Raw genomic sequence first — 15,978 nt, forward strand, 5'->3', positions numbered from 1 at the left:
ATTAATGTCATTTAAAATTTTTCATAAATACATACTGAGTTGCTGAGGCCCTTGTGGGCTGGCCAAGGAGCCTATCACTTTATGAACTAAGAGTTCCAGAAAAAAGCCTGCTGAAATTTCCAACAAAAGACTTCTAGACAGATCTTCTGAACACAACAGGTTTTTATAACCTATAATCTTCAGTGTACTACTTTCTTAACAGAAAACAAAACTCTCCAAATTAACAACCTAAAACATTATTGGGAGTTGGGGGTGTAGGGTGTTTGCTTAGCATGCATGAGGCCTCAGATACCCCAATTCTGCCAAAAAAATTATATATATACATTCACACAAGCTTGATGGAGATACTGGTGAACAGGGTTTTCATCATAGTGTTATCTATTTGCCCCAAGAATTTTGATTTGGGTTTCATCGTAACACTTTTCCCTTTTCTGAGTGATACTTCACTAGTGTGGTATGGTAAATGCTTTGTAAACCAGAGTGCAGAACTAGGTGTGCGGAAGTTTAAACTGCACAAGGAATATGTCCTCCTGGGGCTGCAGGATTCCAATGGTTCCCAGATGAGTCCTTGAAATAAGATGACAAGTAACTTTTCCGTAAAGAGCATATTGTGCCGATTTATTATAGAATGCAGTTAAAAAAAATAGTTTGAGGTTAACCTCTCCAGTTTAAAAGCACTTAACTAGAAACACTTGAGTAGCTATGCAATGGTCTCTCCCTTCTCCCAAGTACTGTAAACAGGTTTTGAGAACATTCGATGGATTTCTCTTTATGAACAATCAAAGAATTCAATGCAAATTATCTCCTTCCCAAAGAAAACCATCTTCCAAATTTCCAAAGCATGCACTAGGACTTGGCATTAGGTATTTCAAAATGACAAACTTTGTTATGGTATCGTAAGGCCAAAATATAATACCTATTTATCAGACATACACATTACAACTAGAAAAAATTACAAATGTTCACCTAGTGTAACAATTCCATCAGGAATTAATGGGGAAAGGCACTGCATCCCTCTCATCAGCACACAGCTACTACTCATGTTACATGCTTTGAATTCAATCCTGTTCAACATGTGAATGGCATTTTCTACAACATACAATTCACAGGTAGATTAATACATTTTACACTACTTTTCCACTGCTGTATTTTTTCACCCAGGTGTATAACAGGTATGAATATATGCTATCAGCCTTATTTACACATTTATCTTGATGTTGCCATGGGGTGAAAAACCAACTATTTCAACCAACAGTTCCCAAAAAGAGGCTTTTGGCTACATCTCATATATAGAAACCACTACATAAAAAGACAATGAAAACTGATACCTGACCCCAAACACCTAAACTAAAATCTCTCACCCACGACAAGTTGGCAGTGAAACTGCTATTCTCTGAACCATATAAGCTAAGCTCTACATAGGAATTTCAGATCACCTTCGCCAGCAGAAGCACAGAGCACATGTTGGAGTGGGTAGGAGGCCAAGTGCCGGTGTTCTGGATGGAATTTCTCTCAAAAGCGCTACTTGCCAGGAGCCGGCCATCTGCAAAGGTGACACTGTTTTCCAATGCCTTCCTGGCTTCCCAAAAGATGAGAAATGGCGACAGTGTAACTTCGTACATGAACAGAGGTTAGTCTTGAGAATCAGTAATACACATGCACAGATGCTAGGACACGCGGGAAGGAACGAAACACTACAATATCCACGTGGCCCTGTGGCTGTCATCACCACCTTTCTGCCCTAGACACTTGGTGGCTTCTCGTGGTGCCTCTTCCCACCAGTCAGGGCTGGTAACCCCTAGATGTTGGTTAGAAACAGAAAGCTTGCCCTGGGTCCCTGGATCAACCTGTCCTTGGCAAAAACAGAACCTACCAGAAAAGAACAAGTACAAAACGCTATTGTGATCAGTTTTCTCAAGACGTCCCCAAATGTCCTTGCGCGATCACCGCGAACTCAGTGATTGGCCCAAGACATTCCTGGGTGCTGCAGACGTGGACTGAGGTGCAGCATTAGAACAAGGACACAGAGCCTCGATTCTCTTCTGAGCAACGTGAACTTAAATTTCTGCCCCGGCGGTCATGCCTGCCACCTCCAAAGTTGTGACTGGCCACTTCCACAGTAAAAGATTCCTCCCCGTGAGTATGATTTCAGCTGTATCTTCGCACGCGTGCCAGCTCAGCTTAGGTGGATAGGTGTGTACTCCGGCCTTCTCGTCTGAATAATTTTTGGTTTGGGTCTCTTCATTCTTTCCATCTCCTCTTCTTCCTCGTTCTCCTGGTCGCTCTCACACACGTGGACCACCACACTGGGCGTGGTGTCGGTCGCCGCATGCAACTCATACTTCTCTCCTGGGGGAGGAAACAATTGCAGGGTCATTTGGACGAGTCACTGGAGGGCCAGAGGCAAGGTATTAGTGGGGTCTGCTTGGCCATGTGGTCATCTCCTGCCTACATTCATTCAATGGGGTGGAGAGACACAGCCAGACATGCAGTTATGTTTTGTTTTGTTTTGTTTTGTTTGGTGGTTCAGTAAAAAACTATTTCCGTTGAGTATGGTACTGCTTCAGCCAGTGAGTTCAGGTGTGTGAGCACTTCTCCTGTGCAGCAGGTAGCCCATATCCGCTACCCTGTCTGTTTCCCCTAGTGTGCTGGGAGGAGCATCAGTCCAGGAAAAGAAGGGTGAATAAACACATTTGATATCCTGTGACCCTCAGGGTACGCAGGGACCTGGACATGTGAGGAGGACCTGTGTGTGGGCACAGGTGTGGCTGAGTGCCACCAAGCATTCCTCTGGCCTTTCACACATCCGGTTTCTTATAACTCCCAACAAGACAAGAGCACTGCACTTTTCTGTGCCAGCCTAAGTCTAACTGGGCTCAGCCAAGTTCAGACCACTCCAGTCGGTCCAGCAAGAGCTAGGGGAACCTTCTGTAACTGAGATGTGGGGCCAGGGACAATGACGCTGGGGAACCCCTGAAGGACCTCGCCCTTTCCTGGGATGGGTCAGGAGGTGGGCCTGCTCTCTCTCTTACTTAGGACTCAGGCTCTAGGGCAGGATGTTCCACCTCCCTACACTCTCATGCAGCTCTTCCTCTGTACCACAGGGGCAGCAAAGGTAGCTGCCTTGTGGCGCTAACAGCACATGAGCAGATCCATTCAGAGCACTTGGCTCCTGGCTCCCGAGTCACAGGCCTAACAAGGGTTACTTAGGGTTAGGTGTAAAAAACAAAGGGTCTGGGGTACAGCTCAGTGCAAAGCAAGCATGTGAAGTCCTGGGTTTGATTCCTAGGCACCGCAAAAGAAAAAAGTAAATAGATGGAGGCTGATCACTGCAGGACGTGAGGATTACAGAAATGCTAGGAATTTGAATGGTACGGGAGCGTTGGACTCAGCCGGTTCCACCCCAGCGTGGCTAGGGCTAAACTCTCCTTCACGGCTTTGTGGATAGCACTTCCTTCAGTTCCATGTGGGCGAGGAGGTAAATCACCAGCTTCTGTGTATTTCTCCAGGTAGCTGGTTCCACACACGGGCAGCCTCTGACTGCAGTGTGACTCACACACAGAGAGGGCCGCCACCTGCCTCTATTCCACCAGTGAGACTGGGGTGTTGTTCTAGCTGCATCTTAAAAGGTAAAGAAGCCTGGACTCTGTACTAGGGACTGAGAGGTCAGACGGGCCACTGAAAACGCTGAAAGTGTTAGGCTCTCTCTTGCTGTTTTCAGTAGCAGCGTTTGAACTCAGGGATTTTGCACTAGGTTACACCCCCAGTCCTTTTTTATTTTGAAGCAGAGTCTCACTATACTGCTAACTTTCCCAGGCTGGGTTCAAAGCTAAGATTCTCTTGCTTTAGCCTGCCAAAGTGCTGAGCTTACAGGTGTGTGGCACATGTTCAGCTCAACACTGGTTTCTTTACACAACCTTATGTGTCTACCAGTCAGCCTAAATCCAGAAAGTTTGGGGCTTAGGACTCTATTTGCAAAATCTCTGGAGTCCTGCAAAGTACACTGAAGTATAATGTATGATTCAAGCTCAATGCTACGTAAATACAAAATAACCTGATTTTATGGCATCTATTTTCTAGAAGCGCTTCTCTATAACTTTCTGTAAAAGAGTGGCCGATTCTAGAGTGTGACGATTTTAAAATCGCAACCCTTGTTGTCTCTTAACACAGCTGGCTCCTCTCCATAGGGCAGAGGAAGTCCCTTGATTCTTGCCTCTAACACACCAGAGACTCGAATGCTCGGCTTTGCCTCTGCTTTGCCAGGGGTTGTGAGACAGACTACGCACTTCCTCCCACTGACCACTTCTGACCTTGAAGGCAGTTAAGTAATGTGATTCTCGCCTTATCCCAGAAGGGTTATTTCCAATTGGGCACTGTTTTCAGATATGTAATCTTTTCAGCATGAAACTGCTGATGGTCCATGAAAATTAAACCCGCAACCCAAGAGAACATCAGATTGCTGGTCAAGGAGAAAGGAGGAACTGATGGTCTCAGCATTTATTTAGTTGGCTCCTTGGTGGGGCAAGAGGGGAGCTCACATCTCTTCACCCCAATATCTTTCTCCCTCCCACTGCTCCTTCTACCAAACCATAGCATTATAAGCCAGCAAATCACTGATATTTTATTGTTTTCAAAAACCATGTACTGAGCACTTACTACAGGCCAGATATCGTGCCAGCCAAAACACCACTGGGAGAGAATCTTTTCGTGGACCAAGAGCTTGAAGCTCTTTCTTCACTATGATTTGTGATTCTGTCCCCTTTTCCATGAAAAAGATTGGCTGATAATCAGACCAGTGGGCAAAATTAAATCCCGGTGAGAATGAAACTTCTAAAAGGAGGATCTGTTTTTCTTTTCCAAAGACACACTGCTCATCTCTATCTGGAGTGGCCTGGGCCTGAGCCATGCAGGCTGTACCTATATGTGCGGGGACAGATCCATGAGACATCTGTGGGAGGCGCCACAAGCACGGGGCCGTGGCAGCTGTGGTCTCTCTCACACACTTTCCTGTGGAGTGCACATTCATGTACAGGTGGCAGTGATATGGAAGAATGCAGGTGGAGACACATCATAAGACACTTGCATAGGACCATGGGAGCCAGAAACAGCAATGGGGAAGCCTTGTTCTGGACAGGTCAGCACCATGTGTCTGGCCTTTACCACATTCTACTTAGGTGCCCCTGTCTCTGCCCACCCGAGAGTGCTTCTTACCTGGCCCCAGCTTGGAGATAGCATATAAAAGATCATAATTTATGACTGGAGTAGCATCTTCCACTTGTTTCCAACCAACCGGCGGGGAGGCAGGAGGAGAGATCAGAAACTGCTTGTCTGGGTTGGGTGGAGCCAGGTGTGAGCTTCCTATGTGTAAGGTCTGAGGACGGAGAGAAAAACACTGGTCACTGCGTGGGGAGGGCAGAACTACAGCAATGCCACGGTGCTTTGGGATATTCTGGCGGGCAGGGCTGCAGCAATAGAGAGTAGCCAGGCAGGGCAGATGTGACTTTGGGATAAGAGCTAAGTCGCCTCCCAGGAGGTGACTGAACTCAGGTTATGTTGCAAATATAGGAAGGACTTGTGGGCATGGAAACTCACTAATTATTCAGTCAGCAACTGAACAGAGATTTGAGTGTATGTGGAAAAAATACAGCCACTGTCGTGAAGGCCAGAAGGGATCTCAGAGTTAGTTTCAACTGGCTTCTCATGTCACAAAGGCAGAAGGCTACGTGACATTTCGGTCTGAAATGAAACTGCCAGCAGGCTGCGGCAGGAACAGGAGCCAGGCTCCTACCCAGCAGCACCCTGATGCTTCCCTCCCTCTTTCAAGGGCTCTGAGCAGAAGCTAAATGTCAAGAGGGACCAAAAAGCCACCTTCCCAGAGATTAACAACAATAACAATAAGGAACAATAACGGATGATCTGAGTTCGCCTTAAGAACTTACTGTGACTACAGGGCTGCCTAGGCAGATTTTGCACTACAAGCTTGCTAGTTTAAATTTTATTTGTGCTCTTCCCCACACATTTTTACAATGGACGCGCACAGTTTCACAATCAGGAAGCCATGCTCTCACCCAATGCAGAAAGGAGCATGCTCCCAAGGCCTCCCCAGTGTCACACAGGCAGGTGGCAATGTGCCTGCATCGAGTCAGAAGAGCCCCTTCCTACCACCAGGAAGCTTCGGTACAAGGTCCGCCCCATCCTGGCTGCTAGGGAGGCTCAGAGCCTGACAGGAACTAGCATTCCCTGGGAAGTGGTATTTCTCCTCCCCTGCTAATCTGCCATGGCAATGGGAGATTGCAGTGTCATATGGGAGCTGCTTTGGCTCCCAGGGACCAATCACCAAATGTCCCTGGGGAGGAGGCAGGTAGGAGGGTGGAGAGCAGGAGGAAAAGCAAACTCCCTCCAGCCTCCTCCCTCTGCACCATGGACCCTCTGTCTTGGACCCCAACTAACAGAAGCCTTTCTTACCATCGGCCACCAGTCTGGTTGGCCAGTGTTTTCTCTAGCAAGCCAGGCCCAGCAGCCTTGAGTGGAGCCGCAGCACATTTGTAGACTCCTGATTCTCCAGAGAGAGGGCGCTGCTGAGGGCCTGAGAATCTAGGCAAGCTGGGAAGGACCTTGGTCGGCTTGCTCTGGGGTGCTCGCTAGCTGAGCCCATGGGCAAATTCATAGAAAGTGGCCACACAAACCCTGGAGTGCTAGAGCCTCCTGCAAGCCCCCTGGATGCGCAAAGAAGGCCGGCCTCTCCAGCATTACTTGGCTCCCAAAGGTCAAGTCTATTTATAATTCACCTCCAGGTTGTCTTAACACAGGGGAGACTGAGTATTCAGAGTGGGATCTCTGCCTTTCTCCAGGTGAATTCTTTGGAATTGTTAATACAACATGTTCAAGGGATAAGCTGCTTTAAATGAGGGTAGGAGAGAAAAGGAAGGAACAAGCCTAGCGAGGACTCCAACTCACCTGGGCAAAATATAACTTCATTTCCTTCCCTAGAAACTCAGTCTTATGCAGCTGCAGTCTGGCATCTGCCGCAGATAAGGGATTGCTGAAGTTTATTCGGACACGCTTGAAGCTCTTAAAATACTGAAAGGTGATATCCTTGTCATATGTCCTAAAGAGGGATTCAAACTTGGCCTGAAATATAACAACGAAAGTGAAAAGAGTTAACACTTAGCTACCCATGACCCTTGAGTATAGGACTGTGTTACATTACTTATTGAACAAGTGAGTGATTGATCATTTTGAGAACTCCTAATTTCCTTCTTAGAGAAGAAGAGCCTGCCCCTAAAGACGCTGCTGTCAATGGACCGAGTGAACGCTGAGCTAGGGATAGAATCTATAGCGGGCTTGGGCTCTATCACGGAGCAACATCCCGGCCCAACACACTGCTCTTGCTGGGCTGGACAAGCATGATTTTAAATGAAGGTTAAAAGAAAATAATACTAAATTCATTCAATCAGCAGAACAACGAACACTACTTAAATATTCTCATGACAAAATGTTTTCTGCAGTGGAACATGCATTTTCCAAAGAGGTAAAGTTTGGTAATTCATCACCCCTGGCCTGAACAACCTTTGCCTGTCTGGCCAGCTCTAATCCAGCTTCTCAGCTCGGAGCCAGGTTGTCTATGTTAAATATTTCTTTAGGGTTTCAAAGCACTGTAGTTAACATGGAAAAAAAGAAATGCTTTTGTTTAAATTGAAGAACAATGAATTTAAGTGTCTTGCAGTTCTTAAAAGGAAGTAGTTTAAGAAAATTCCTATGATTGCTTTTTATCTCAGTCTGTTACTTTTTAACTCTCTAAAAGAATATTGGTTTAAAAATTAATGTACTGCAAATGCAGCATTTCTGCATGCTGGCTTTCCTGCAGGTACATACCTGAGACCTAGGGAGCATCCTAAATTCTTAGAACAAAAAGCTCCAATTCTGAAACTATCCAATTAAATGCAAAAAACAGGCTATGGGCCTTCTCAGAAGTGCTCTAGGAAGGGTCCCCCAATTCCCCAGCTTGGGGGTGCTATGTGGATGGGGCAAGAAAGCCTTGAAATACCTTAGGATTCCAACCAGAGCGGGGAGCTGGTGGTGAACACAGGGTGTTAAGAGGCAGGTTGGCTTAACACTGCATGGGCTTTTAGATGTCATGTTTTCTACTGTTTTTCCCTAAAGTCTCAGGACTGGTTGTGGGAACCCCCGTGAGAGGCAGATGTGGGGAGTGCAGGTGGCAGCAGAGAGCGTGGATCCCAAGCAGCAGCGAGCCCTCTAGCAGGCAGGCAGCTGGTGCAAGACAGGACGTGAACCGCCTGGATTCCCTGTGAAATGACTGCGTGAGTCCTCCCTGCTAGAAAAGCAGAAGTGCGGGAGGCCCAGGCGGCTCCGTGCCTCTCCTCTGGGCTGAGGGCAGGAGAGCAGCGCCCCCTAGCTCGGCAGCTCGCGTGCTGCACAGGACTGTTTCTATCCCTGGAAGCTCTAAAATGCTCACCATCACTGCCCTAGCTACTGTACCAGGCAGCTGGTCACAGGGAGTGGGAAAAACTCCTAGCCTGTCTCTGCAACTTCCCTGGCCTTTCTTCAGCTTAGGAAAGTTTCTGTGACTTTCCCATGAGGGCTTCCGCAGAGGCACATGTGGAGGGCATGGATCCCATCCAGCTGCCCACAGATCCTGCCCAGCTGTCCTCCCACCTCTCGGGCATGGGTGAGGTTCTGGCGTAAGGTGTCTTGGTAAATTTGGAATTTCGCATGACCTCATCAATAGGCACTGTGACCAACTGTGTAGTTCTGAAGTTATGATTCAGAATTTGGGAGAGATGACTTTGATGAATATTTTTAGAATACAGGTCAGGGTGTGTAACAACCCGAGCTCAGTATCTGCTAAGTCTGGATTACTACTCTTATCATTCCCTCATAAAAATATCTTATTTGTTCTAATAACTGGTATGTGGTTATTATAGTAGTTCCATAGCATCACTACTTAGTTACAAATAATAATTTAACTCACAGAAGGCTCACTGAGGCACACTGATCTTGTAGCATGTCCTTGCATAGAATGTGATCTACAATCTAGTTCAGAAAGCACAGTCTCAAATCACAAGCTTCATACACAATTATGGAGTTAAATTTGATTAGAAAAAGGAAAGAAATCTTCACTCAAACCCTAGGGCTTTGGATAGAAAGCATATAATGGAAATTCCAGAGCTATTTGCTCACACATAACAATATTAAAGATCAGTTAGGTAGCTGCGTAGCTGCGGACAAAACTATCTTACATTTCAAACAAAAGCAGAAGAAAGGCACAGTGATGAAAGTTACTAATCATGCTAATTACGTCATTGCAATCTTCTGCCCAGGAACCATATCTATTACACACTTAAATTTTATCTAGTTTTATTATTTGCAACGGCTGCATTTTCTTTAGTCAGAGAAATCACGACCCTAGAGGTGGACACTTGTAATTACTACAAACACACACAAACCTACAGTATTTTTTCTAAGGTGAAGTCCAATTATTTTCAACCCTGGCTGTAGAAATTCCATCCACCATCAGAAGAAGCCTTCCTCTGAAGAACTTACTTAAAACATTCACAGAACGAGAAACACAAAACCCCCAGACCTGCCTTATTAGTCAGTCAGCTGGTCCGGGAACCTGAGTGTTTTCATATATTGAGATCTTTAAAAATTCCTCCACAGTTCATTCCTCCGGCAACAGCTTTTGATTTTCAAAGCTCCAAATACTTTGGATTTCAAAACCTCCAACCCCACAAGAGAGCCGCACACCCGCATGTATTTCAGTTAACAGTTCCCAGTTAGCCTAATGCTTTGAAAACTTTCAGAAAACCACATTACAGGAGAAGCCTTACCCTGGTTTCACTTTCGCTGAAGATGTCACTGTTTGCCACACAGGCAATCAGGGAGCTAAAGCTGTAGTTAAAGTTTCTAAAATGCATCCTGCTTTCTTACAGGGAAAGCTCTAAGAGACCCTGCTGCGACGCCAAGCCCCAAGTGAGGTCTCTTTCTTTCCAAAAGACTGTGGGTCCCTTCTGGAGTCTGCCCTTATAAAGCGCCAAGGGCCGGCCCCCTGGGAAAAAAAGTGCAGCTTCCAGAGCATCCTGTTTGGACAGCAAATTCCTGAGTCAAATCCTGCATGCTCGCAGGCAGACAGGGACAAAGTGTGAGTTTCTACTGGAAAGAGGTGACGTCATCACCTTAGTCATTTTCCCTATGCTAATTAACTCCGCTTAGGGAGGACGGAAAAAACAGCTGAGGTTTGCTTCACAGCTGCTTTATCCACCCCTCTTGCAGCATAGTTTCCACTGGTAGTAATTCCATTCAGCCACTCAGACAACATGCTCCCGGGCTGAATGGGACGACCCTTCTTGAGATGGAAAATGTTACAGAAGAAAAAGGACAAGGTCTCGGCAGCAGTAAACAGTAATTAGCCTCCAGGGGAAGTCTCAAGGCTTTGGGAGAAGTTGGAAACCAAAGTCTTGGTGAGCGGCTCTCGACCCGTCATTTCCTGAAAGCCTCAATCAGTGTTTCTGATGGGGGCATTATGAAAAGCATTTTGAAATGTGTCTTGGTCAATGAGCTGTTTTTAAAGAAAAAAGTGGGATTCATTTTGAAAGATAATATTTTTCCCCCCTCAACTTGAACTACTGGAGCTATGTCCCAATTCTTTCTTGAATTCCACGATGGGATGGTGGGAAGAGATCCTAAAACAATGGTAGGATTTTCATTAGAAAATTTTGTAGCTGTAATTTGAGAACTAGGGATATGCAACACTTGAGTCATCTTGTGATGGGTACTGAATTCAGGCAAAACCTCATAAACATTTTAGAAAGTTGTAAAGAAGCTCAGTGGTAGGTTTGCTTAGCATGCTTTAGGTCCTGGGTTCCAACCCCAGCACCCTAAAAAAAATGTTTTTGAAGAGAATCAGTCTCAATAATCAGGAAAAGAAACATTAAGAGTTCTTGCTTAGAGATGCACAGACTAAATCTTTATTATTAATAGGTAAGGAAGAAGAAATGTAAAGAATGTATGCTATAATCGAAAAGCTGGTTTAGCAAACCTCTTGCCCCAAGATTCTTGGTCCGAGGACACTGGGATACAAGACTGAGTCCAGTTCTTTCTAAAGGTCTGGACAATAACCTTTCAGTACTTTACCAGCTTCCATCCTATGTTTGGTCTTAAGTCTGTCCACTCACCTCAATTTAGAAGCATTCAAGCTATTTAAGCATTCTCCAGGAATTTTTCTCTGAGTCACTCAGGCACAGTTATCAAGCTTCCAAAGCCAAACATAACCCTCTCATGCATATTGAAAAAAAATTAATAACTTCAAAGCATCATTAAAGCCTGTGAATAATTAAAAAGAATATATGCGGCAGGAAAAAACAAAACAGTGCATTTATTGCCCCCCCCCCCAAAGAAAAAAAGAAAAAGAGCAGTCTTCTCAGGAGTGTTGCTTCATTTCAGTGCCGTGTCTGCTGCCCCCTGCAGTTATGTAAGAAACCAGTTATGGTGCTTGCGTTGCCAGATTACTGGGGACTCCCCAGCAGAAGAGTCTGGACCGCTGAGCAGCAGGTACACGTCAAACACCTGGGTTCCGCGGCCCCGGTAGGGCTGTGCGGAGGACCACAGGCCCAGGGCGCCTGCAGCAGGGGCCTTCAGGGGTGGCGGTGGGCGGGCGGCAGTGTGGGTGTAGGAGGTGGTGGAGGGCGCTAAAGGGAAAGGAAGGGGAGCCAGAGGACACAGAGCGGCACTTCATTCCTCAGGAAGCCCCAGAGAAGTTGGCTTCCTCTCCCCTACTCTCGGCCACCTCCTGTAGCTTTCCCTGGAGTCCTCCCTGGCATAGCACACTGGAGAGTGATCCCAAGAGGAAGAGCAGGCTGACTTCATAGTCCTTTCTTCTTCTCCACTGAAGAATCATGGCACGAAGCTCTGCTTCAGTTTTGTAGCCTCATAGGCAAATGCGGAACATTTCTCTGTCCGTCTGAGACAATAGTACAGTTCACGGGAATTTACAGTTTTGATTTTATTACACCACAGAAAATAGCAAGGTATTTAACGACTGTTCAACCATCTTTACTCATAGGAAGGCAGATCTACCTCTCTGCTGGAGATGTGTAATTCCATAAGTCCTATGCAAAAGTAACTCCGTACCTGCCTGGAACGGATCGGCACCATCTGATCTCATTTAGCCAACGGGCGCACTTTCGTTTCTAGACGAGGGACGGGACTGGACAGAACAGTGGCTGTCATTTCTTACAGAGGCTGGAATGGATGTGGAGTGTCCGAGACATCGGCGGCTTACCCAGTGTGCCCACGCTGGAGCCTAAGAGGGAGGAGCCACAGGATCTGCCGTCTGAGAAGATTTCCTAAGCTCCAGCAAGAAGCAAGGGGGGAGTTTCATGTTTTCAATGTGCCACGTTGAGCAATCGAACTCCTTGGTGTTTTGTTCCTTCTGCACCCACAGCCCAGCAGCAGCGCACGGCAGTGGGCTTCCGGAGGCACCTGCCCCTGCACCCAGGGGTGCCACTGTTTTGTGCTCATCTCTCCCTCCTCGTCAGCTTGCTCTGGTTAAGGTCCGTCTCTTCTCTACAGGTCTGGTACACGTGGTCTTGGGTCTCCAAAGGTCCCATGCTGAAGAATTTATTTTGTAAACTGTGCTCCCCCCCAATACGAATGGATCTAACAAGTGCTAAAGAAGCAAACTTCCCTACTTGTATATTCCTTGTGGTTTGGGAGACAAACACATTCTTGATTTCTGTTACCAATCGAATGGGGGTGATTTGGAGAAAGAAATGCCCAAAGCAGTCTCATTAAAACTTAAAAAACACACTAAAATTGCACTCAACAGGGTAAAATGGTAAAAAAAAAAAAAAAAAAAAGAAACAAAAAAAAAAGTGAAATATTGTCAACTCCAAACTTTAGGTGTTTTATATTTCTCCCATTTACACATAAAAATTGTAAATGAATCTTTTTAGCTGACACTTTTCTCCTCTGACTCCAAGCAGTTAAGAGTATATTTGCTATTTTTGGGAGGAAAAGTTGAGGTTTATGATGAATTCCATCACCCCCATTATAGCATTCCTGAAGCATAGTTAGGATGACCTCAGCACGTCCATTATAAACCCCAAGGAGCTGACAACGGTGCCAGGAATGTGCCCCCGTGAAACTTGTGACCAACCCAACTGACCAGAGAAAGTGAGTTCTGACTCGGATGCACGAAGCAATGTGGAACAAAGACCAAAGCAATCAGGAAAGAGGTTTCGCAAAGCAAAATGGCTACGCGCTAAAGAGGTGTCAGCCCATTTCTCCTGCAGGCTAATGACACTTAACATTTTACTCAAGCTCTGAGCTAATGGAATCCTTTTTTGAAGCATTGCTGTTATTTAATATTTACAGCCTTCCTCTTTCGGATGTGGAGCTTTGTTCCTCAAATGGAAAATATATGGGGTCCTTTTACTCATCTTTGTCATTTCCCCATCTAAAAGACATTTATTAGACAACTGAAGACAATTCATGTCCTCAACTTGTAAAACTCCTATTCATCCATCAAAGACCACTCTTCAAAGACCATCCTTCAAAGACTATCTGTCATAAAGGCCATTTTTCCTCTAGCTCTGATGACCCCTGGGACTCTCATCTTAGTCTGCCTGGCATCGTCATTGTATTCTTACTCAGAAATCTCCCAGCCATAATGAGAGGTTTGTGAAGACAACACTGCTCCTTGGAGACACAGTCAAATCCTTGGGGAAGTCAAGAAGTCTGACACTCAGAGAATTGCAACAGGGAGAGCCTATTGGGTGCGGGTCTCAGGAAGCCGAAGAGCTGTGGCCACCTGTGCTTCCTGTCCTGCTGCGTGGGGTCTGCAGGATGCCGTGATCTGGATGGCACCGGCCCACTGGGGACTCTGGGTTCCCCACGGTGTCTGCTCCTCTGCAGCCATCTCCAGCACCTTTGTATGTGGGGGACACAGTCACCTCCATGTCCACTCATCTTGTGTCTTGCCAAGTGCCTGCTTTTAGGGTGTAGATGTCCAGTGTAAGGTAGGATGCATGTGGCAATACACATAAAATGCAGGGTTGGCAAAGGTTCCCAAAAATGGTTTACCACTGAGGTTCATGGTCAAAAACATCTGGAGATCATTTGTCTAAGCAGTAGCGATTTAATCCTCCACTTTCCGCAGGTTTCTTCTGCTAAGTTAAGAAACGGAACAGGAAGAACAACCTTCTTTTTGGTTCTTTAAAGGGATTTCTATTTTTGGCCACTTCAAGGGCCAAAAAGTCAGAGAATGGGCGCAGGGAGGTCAGACTCCAGCGCAGGGATTTATCGCCCTTAGTTTTGCCTCGCTATCGATCAAATCTGCTAGGCCGCAGGGAAGAGCTCGCAGCTTCACATACAAGGTGAACAGAAGAGACAAACTTCCTTTCTGATGGGCTTTGGGGGCGCAGATGGGAACGGCCAGAGGAAAGAAGGAGATGCTGGTTCTCCAGCCACAGAGGATAATAACTAAGAATGCTGCACCTGAAATTAAAAAGTCCACTTGTGAGTGTAATAAACAAGATCCTTTGTGGGGAAATAGAGGAAGCGGCATTAATAATAACCTTTGGCCTGGTGTTCTGCTGACACTCTGAAACACACAGAGAAGCCTGAAATGCCCCTTGATACCATTTTGTGAATTAGCACCAGAAGATGTGGATGCAATCTGTATTTTGGGGATGACCCAGAATTTATATGAATGGATTATTAATGCCAGTGCCCAAGAATGATTACTAAAGATTGAAAAGACTGAAACACTAAACACACAGTTTAGCAGAATGGCAATTAGGGTCAAAGCTTATAGTGGACATAATGAAAAGCTGTAATCCTTAAAAACAAAAAACAAAACCCTGCCGAACGTGGTGGCACATACCTATAATCCCAGCATGTTGAGGCTGAGGAAGGAGGATTTGAGTTCAGGCCAGGGTGGGTTTTATCCTGAGCTCAGGGCCAGCACGGAATACAGGAATGCAGCCCATCTCAGAGACAAAAAAATCTCCAATCTTAAGGAAGAGAGACTGTGTATAAAAATGTACTCCCGAAGACACAGGTCACAGCAGTGTGTTGAATTCCTTGTTTGCTCGGAATCCTATTAGCTCTTGTTTCCTTATTACCTCAATCTTTCCTTAGCACATAAAGATTAACCACCTTCTGGAACTTCTTGGAAAGGCCCTGCTTCCAATGTTTAAAATGAAGAAATAGCCATAGGCCAATCAGAACTACACTTAATCACTTGGAGAGCAGCAGATGAGGATTAAGGGAGGTAACATTTATTTAGAGCTTACTGGGGCCCAAGCCACCCTAATTAATCATTCCTCCTGACTTCTCTTTGGTTTCTTTAGACTCACCTTGCTTTGATTACTAACTTGGACTCGTGCTTTGACACTGTGTTCAGCAGGAGCACAGTACCGTAGTGACAAAACCCTGGGTGAGAGCTGGAGCCCAGGAATGGGCTGGCTGTGGTCTACCACGCCCCGTGTCTCATCCGTCATCAGCACCTGGTTACCTGTGTTCTAATACTAATCGGACTTCACAGCACGGCCGCTTTACAGCCAAAGTACAGGGTCTACTTTGTGCTGTTAATGTTGACCAAAAAACCCTGTTCCTTCCCAGCAGTGTTTCACACTCAGTTCAGAGACAACTACGCCTGACAAGGAGGCCCGAGACTCATTCTGGAAGCTTCTCCCAGGACTGGGGACACAGCAGCACTACACCAATCAATACCTAGCAGGCAATTGGCCACACAAAGTAGAAGATCAAAAGGTCAGAAGTTCATGGGAAAAAGGAAAAAGAATGGGCAGGAAGGATAGAAATCTACAAACCCTCAGTACCAGATCCAACATACAGCTCTCAACAACTTTCTAAAGCATGGTTCATATCCATCCCGTTTTAAAACTCAGGAGTCAGCTCAGAAATAGCTTTTCCCCCCTCAAAATGCTGGGAGAA

General features: G+C 45.9%; 1 protein-coding gene across 3 annotated transcripts in view; it reads right to left on the reverse strand.

Annotated features, from left to right (window-relative positions):
- Positions 1-590: 590 nt before the first annotated feature.
- Rcan1 (regulator of calcineurin 1) overlaps positions 591-15,978 on the reverse strand; it is an 84,371-nt gene continuing 68,983 nt past the window's right edge. For 2 of the 3 annotated variants that reach the window (XM_003462215.5, XM_063224450.1), the window contains exons 2-4: positions 6,958-7,131; positions 5,212-5,371; positions 591-2,349 (exon numbers count right to left, since the gene is read on the reverse strand). In XM_003462215.5, coding sequence (XP_003462263.1) covers positions 2,177-2,349; positions 5,212-5,371; positions 6,958-7,131 — 507 coding nt within the window. In that variant the 3' untranslated portion in view covers positions 591-2,176. Of the gene's footprint in view, positions 2,350-5,211; positions 5,372-6,957; positions 7,132-9,851; positions 10,168-15,978 lie in introns of those variants that run through there. The other variant, XM_003462214.5, reaches the window with a different exon arrangement.

This window comes from Cavia porcellus, unplaced genomic scaffold (assembly GCF_034190915.1).
Source record: "Cavia porcellus strain 051 isolate PalLab524CR breed Dunkin Hartley unplaced genomic scaffold, mCavPor4.1 scaffold_15, whole genome shotgun sequence".
Taxonomy (NCBI): domain Eukaryota; kingdom Metazoa; phylum Chordata; class Mammalia; order Rodentia; family Caviidae; genus Cavia; species Cavia porcellus.